This window comes from Oncorhynchus mykiss, chromosome 6 (genome assembly GCF_057628025.1).
Source record: "Oncorhynchus mykiss isolate SJ-2025 chromosome 6, ASM5762802v1, whole genome shotgun sequence".
Lineage (NCBI taxonomy): Eukaryota > Metazoa > Chordata > Actinopteri > Salmoniformes > Salmonidae > Oncorhynchus > Oncorhynchus mykiss.
In genome coordinates, this window is record NC_143027.1 from 21,258,510 (window position 1) to 21,264,864 (window position 6,355).

The 6,355-nt window shown below is 42.0% G+C and overlaps 1 protein-coding gene across 1 annotated transcript; it reads right to left on the reverse strand.

Moving 5' to 3' along the window:
• Positions 1 to 4,110: 4,110 nt before the first annotated feature.
• On the reverse strand, positions 4,111 to 5,732 carry LOC149982793 (uncharacterized). The gene is made up of 4 exons (XM_090237209.1): positions 5,339 to 5,732; positions 4,982 to 5,052; positions 4,718 to 4,894; positions 4,111 to 4,627 (listed from the first exon to the last, which is right to left on the reverse strand). Exons 1-4 carry the CDS (start codon positions 5,494 to 5,496, stop codon positions 4,503 to 4,505), a joined length of 531 nt encoding a protein of 176 aa, XP_090093335.1. The 5' UTR covers positions 5,497 to 5,732; the 3' UTR covers positions 4,111 to 4,502.
• Between the last annotated feature and the right edge of the window lie 623 nt (positions 5,733 to 6,355).

Consider the following 6,355-nt stretch of genomic DNA (forward strand, 5'->3'; position numbering starts at 1 on the left):
TGACCCCAAGCATACTTTCAAAGTTGTGGCAAAATGGCTTAAGGTCAACAAAGTCAAGGTACTGGAGTGGCCATCAGAAAGCCCTGACCGCAATCCTCTAGAAAATTTGTGGGCAGAACTGAAAAAGCGTGTGTGAGCAAGGAGGCCTACAAACCTGACTCAGTTACACCAGCTCTGTCAGGAGGAATGGGCCACAATTCACCCAACTTATTGTGGGAAGCTTGTGGAAGGCTACCCGAAACGTTTGACACAAGTTAAACAATTTAAAGGCAATGCCACCAAATACTAGTTGAGTGTATGTAAACTTCTGACCCACTGGGAATGTGATGAAAAATTATAAATTTGATGATAAATTATTCTTTCCAGTATTATGACATTTCACATTCTTCAAATAAAGTGGTGATCCCAACTGACCTTATACACATAATTTTTACTAGGATTAAATGTGTTTAAATTCTCCCCCGATTGCTCAGTTTTCCCGGGTGGACAGTTCTAGGAAGAGTCTTGGTGGTTCGAAACTTCTTCCATTTAAGAATGATGGAGGCCGCTGTGTTGTTGGGGACCTTCAATGTTGCAGACATTTTTTGGTACCCTTCCCCAGATCTGTGCCTCGACAAAATCCTGTCTCGGAGCTCTACGGGCAATTCCTTTGATCTCATGGGTTGGTTTTTGCTCTGACATGCACTGTCAATTATGGGACCTTATATTTACAGGTGTGTGCCTTTGCAAATCATGTCCGATCAATTGAATATACCACACGTGGACTCCAATCAAGTTGTAGAAACATCTCAAGGATGGTCAATGGCAACAGGATGCACCTGAGCTCAATTTCAAGTCTCATAGCAAAGGGTCTGAAAACTGGTATCTGTTTTATAAACCTGCTTTCACTTTATCATTATGAGATATTTTATGTAGACTGATGAGGATTAATCAATTAATCAATTTTAGAATAAGGCTCTATTGTAATAAATTGTGGAAAAAGTCAAGGGGTCTGAATGGGTGGTGGTGGTTGATATTGTCTCCACAGACTTTAGGGGACGTTTTACAATTTGTGGGCTTGTTTCATAAATCATGAGCATGTTTTATATCAATTCTTGCCCGTTTTAGTGAGCTCGTTTTATAAATCATGAGCACAATTTATATAATTTGTGAGCTTGTTTAAAATAAAATCGCAGTTAATGTCACATGCAGGGCTCAATACATTTGCGTTTTGGGAGGTTGCATTTCAAAGCAATGACTGAGGTCACAGATTATCCATTGTATTGACCAGGGGCCTGTTGCACAAAACTAGGATAAGGGATTAAGCCAGGATATCTTGGTGATCCTGGCTCAATTGATCCGTAATCCGGTTGCACTAAAGATGGATAGGGGGCAGGAGGATATGTTATGGTATAAATTACCATGGAGATTTATTCTGTGGAGCTAGCCTGCTCCAGACCAGGCTAAATTCCAGGATCTATTTAATCTCATCCCTAATGTCAGTCAGCAGTCACCACAAATGGAAACCAATAGTTATTTCACTGCTCACTATACATTGTTATCACATATAACTAGACCCACTGTTATTTAAACGTTTGTGATCATTAATTTCAATGATTTTGGATAAAAAATGATTTTTAGATGATGTTGCTATCATTAGATAATTTACAGTTTCCCATAGACTATAAGGCTATATATAAAATGCTAGAATATTAGGGCCACAGAGGGGGAAAAAAACACAAGTCATAATATTGTAACCAGTTGTTTTAAAGGAGGACAGTTGTTAAAATGACAGATGTGGGGCATTTCGTGAAATTGTACTTCAGTATGGTTTCATAAACAAAGACATGCTGATGTGCCAGAATATTAAGTATCACATTGTCATAAGTATCAAAACTGTAAAAACAATATGTAGCTTTTCTGCAGAAAGAACCAGCCTCATAAATTTATGACTTTATCCTTTTTCTTCAGTGTGGCCCTAGTACTCTGTCATATAAACAAATACACATTCCATATGAATATAAAAACACAATGTGTAACATTATGTTCCTTTATTGAATAAGGACAAAACAAAGCAGGTAAACCATCAGCTCCTTTCAAAACTGAAGTCACAGTGACTCTACAAGATGGAAAGCACAGAATCTAAGCATATTATACAAAATGATACATATACAGACCTTTGAATGTGTATAACACACCCTGCATGTCTGCACACTAAAATAAATGCAGGACAAATCCATACACATCAACTGAACAGACAAATGAATGGATGCAGTAGCCTCCCTGCAGCCTTGTATTACACACAGTATACCGCACAAACATCATAAGAGGCCAAATTCGTCAAAAAACGAACCCAAAAAAACCCAAATTCCTCTGCCACCGCAGGACATATTTAACCAAAATTGAAAGCACACATACTAACTAAAATAATTCAACACATATTGGTCCCTCAGCAGCCGACCACTGTCGTCATCAGGGAAGATTGCCGGATTGTCCCAGTCCATGGCTGGTGGCACTCTGGGGGCCCTCTCCTTCCTCAGGCAGGCCACATTGTGGAGGACAGCACAAGCCACAGTAATATCACATGCCCTAACAGGGCTGACCCTTAATTTGTGAAGGCAGTGAAAGCGTGCCTTCAGGAGGCCAAAGGTCATTTCAACTCTGGCCCTGGTCCTGGCATGGGCATGGTTGTAGGCCTGCTGTGCTTCCTGGGGGTCTGTGAAAGGTGTCAGGAGAAAAGGCTGGCAGCCATACCCCCTGTCTCCCAGCAACACACCAGAGAATTCACCTGTCAACACAAAATCTCATCATTACTACCTCATAAACACAGTGATATTCTTGACACAGCCATGATGGTTATAAATAGGGGTTGTGTGGCTTACCTTGTGATAGGCACTGATAGATTTCAGAGGCCCGAAAGATTCTGGAGTCATGGACTGAGCCAGGCCATTTTGCCACAACATTGCTGATCACACAGTCAGCATTGCAGACCATCTGAAATCATAAGATGAGGAATATTACACCAATCAATGCACATCACTGGCAATGCAGAGTGTTCGTCAATGGACAATATCAAAAAGTTATGTTCACCTGAACATTAATGCTGTGAAAGGATTTCCTATTCACAAAATCGGCCTCATGGGCACCTGAGGGGGCTTTTATCCTTATGTGTGTGCAGTCCACTGCACCAATGACATTGGGGAAACCTGTCACACAAAGTAATGAGTATCCTACTATGTGTTAACAGTTGTCCTGTAATTTGTAGATCCTCTTACCTGCAATCCTATAGAACTCCTCTTTGATGTCACAGAGTCTTCTGTGGCCAGGGAAGGAGATGAAGACATCTGCTAATGCTTTGATAGCCAGACACACACTCCTTATTGTGCGGCAAATTGTGGCCTTGTTCAGCTGTTCTGCATCCCCCACTGAGTACAGGAAGGCTCCACTAGCAAAAAAGCGCAAGGCCACACAAACCATTTGCTCCACACTCAGTGCATGGCTCCGTGCAGTGCGGTGCTTAATCCTGGGACCCAGTAGTCTGCATAGATACCTGATGCCATCTGCAGAAAACCTGTATCTTTCATATAGATGGTCATCAGGGAAGGCCAGTGGGTCCAACCGGTCCCTGAAGACCCTTTCTCACCTGAAGGCTCTCCTCAGCACAAGTGCTTCTTCATCCACCACATCTCGCACGAATGGGCATGCCATTGTCAGAGCAGAAAGGAACACACAATTTTGGGCCTTCATATAGGCTAGTGGCCACACCTGGTGCTGGGGGGGGGGTGGGCAAAAGAGGGTGATGCCTTATAACGATGACTTGGTTGTACTGATTGCTGGGAAAATAAAAAAAACCTTAGAAAGATGCCACCGTCCTGTGTGCTCACAATAAGAGCTCATATGTCATGGCTCACTTGACTTTACGAGAATATACCTAATTTTTATTTTGAGCTGTGTCATCTTCTTGGAGCTGGGGGAGGAAAGAAAAATAATGATTAATACATTTGTGTTACAGTTAGCATACAGTGTACATTGAAGGCATATCTCACCTCCCTCTCAAGTTTTTTTATTTCAAGGTCCAGTTTCCTAATTGTCCTCTTTTTTATTTCGAACTCCAGTGCAAGATTTTCCATCTTTTTCTTCTTGTACTGAATGTCTATGTCTGCCAGTTCTATTTGGCACCGGAGGTGGTTGCCATACAACTTTCTGATAGCTTGTGAGCTCTGTGAACACAATACAATTAGCGCAGCTGGAATTTGGCAGGATGTGGTGTCCTTTTATTAATACGCACTATGTTGCCAGGCTGGTTTTCCCACTGTATAGCATCTGGGTCCTGTAAAAGAAATTAGATTTTTTGATTTTGATGAGGACTCCTCACCATTGTAGAGTAAATAGTACTTTCACAGTCTTAACATGATACCTCATGCCTTCTGGAATCCAGAGAGATGGTCTCCTCCTCATCATCGTCTCCATCATGTGCTGTTGCTGCTGCACTGGGGCCTTCACCCTATCACATTTAATCGGATTCATATTGAAGCTAGTAGACAAGACATGCCAGGCCTACAGTATGCCTTTGATGGAGTACTCACTGGATCAGCATCGTCTGGTGCTTGTGCTGGTGGCTCTAACAGGAACACAGTGCTGCCAGACACTGCAAGGCAATAGGTAAACCAAAGTCAGACAGTCCAAATTGATTCAATATGAATGTGGTTGTATCCCATGTAGAGATGGAAGGACATACCTTGAATGAAGCGGGTGGCATCTTGGGAGGAACCTATGCTCGTCTCTTTCCCCCCAGGGATCCCCTCTAAGACGGGCCTGCCTTTATTTAGCTCCAAGGCCATGTCCTCTGCTGGGGTAAGGTCAGCCTTTGGTGACCCACCACCCGTGCCTTGTCTGTGGGTATTCTTTTTCACTGCTAAAACAGTACAGACAATGTGTGAGCAGGCACCTTCTGGGTACAATATATGCTTGTGCTTTGTTAAATATTAGTCAGGGACCATACCATTCTGCAGAATGTTCTTGTATTTGATTTTGACCTGCTGCCATGTCCGTTTTGGCCCGTTCATGTTTAATCTACACACACACACACACACACACTTAATGGAGTCACACTGCAAAAAATTACTTGGTATTTTTGTCTTGTTTTCAGTAAAAATATCAAAAATTGTATCATAGCTTTATACAGTGTGATGGAGTTACTTTACACAATTTCACTCATATCTGCAGTGCATTTCAATAAAAAAAATTAACCGTTTCATAATTACAGTACAACTGCATTTTTGGAGATGTGAATTAAATATTTGAATTGTAATTGTGATGTTTCAGCGGAGCGGTGAGTGTGTAATTGTGCACTACTTACGCATTCAGGCGGTCTGCAATACTTTGCCACGCTTTTTCTCTTTGCTTTATCACTGTGGCGGTGTTGCCTTTCTTCTTAATTATATCTTTTACCTCCTCGTATGCCTCCATGAGGATTTGTGCTTCCGACGGGGAAAAGTACGCGGCTCTAGTTGCCATGGTAAATCAGTTAATCTGTGATCTGTGGCGGGGTCTATTTGAGTGAGCCGTGAGCGCGCACCTATCCAGGATTGGTTTCACCTGGCTTAATGAATCCGTGTCTGCTCATCCTGGCTTGGTCTTTGTGCAACCAATTAAGCCTGGACGCACATGTTTTGGCTTCATTGAGCTCAGCTGAGTCATTTATCCCGGATGTCTTAATTCTACTTTTGTGCAACAGGCCCCAGGTTGGGGACGGAAGCAATACTGTTACATTGCCGCGTGAGTGTGGTGCTCGCAAATTGGTGGCAGAACAAAGGGGAGTTCTTATTGTACGCCATCAAAAAAATCCTCTATTTACATGTTGCATATGAGTTAATTTCACATTACTTTTAGATTGTGAATGTCCTGCTTAATATAATGTGTGTGTCATCATCACAAGTGAACTGCATTATACTTAAAAAACACTTCAACCTCAACCAGTAAAATGGCTCTTTGGTTAGCTTTTGCTACAGCCTATTTCAATAAGCGTTAGCATTCTAGTTATTAACAACTGCTGCATCCAAAGTAGTTACTTTGCAAAGAGCACAACCAAATATAGTGACTGTTCAAGCAAGTGACGACGATTCAAGCAATGATTCAAAAAAATGTAAGCATATGAAAAACCCCCCAAAAGTGATTTTGTTTAGAAGTAATAAAAAAGTAAATGTAGACAATGTTGAATGGGCAGAGATGGAGATGATTTATTACTGCCGCCAAGAGTCTTGCGCATCTTTGCATTACGTCAGTGTGTCTATAACGCCACACCCAGCAGACTGTTGACCAATCGCGGTCATGCTGCCAGTTATTTGAACGCTAGGAAGTCGGAGATTTCCGAGTT

Bases quoted from the DNA above. Each gene is read 5' to 3' on its own strand.
- LOC149982793 (XM_090237209.1), bottom strand. From the start codon at position 5,496: ATGGCAACTAGAGCCGCGTACTTTTCCCCGTCGGAAGCACAAATCCTC. The intron at 5,053-5,338 runs GTAAGTAGTGCA...GTGTGTGTGTAG, and splicing joins ATTGCAGACCGCCTGAATGC to ATTAAACATGAACGGGCCAA. The intron at 4,628-4,717 runs GTATGTCCTTCC...ATTGCCTTGCAG, and splicing joins TGCCACCCGCTTCATTCAAG to TGTCTGGCAGCACTGTGTTC.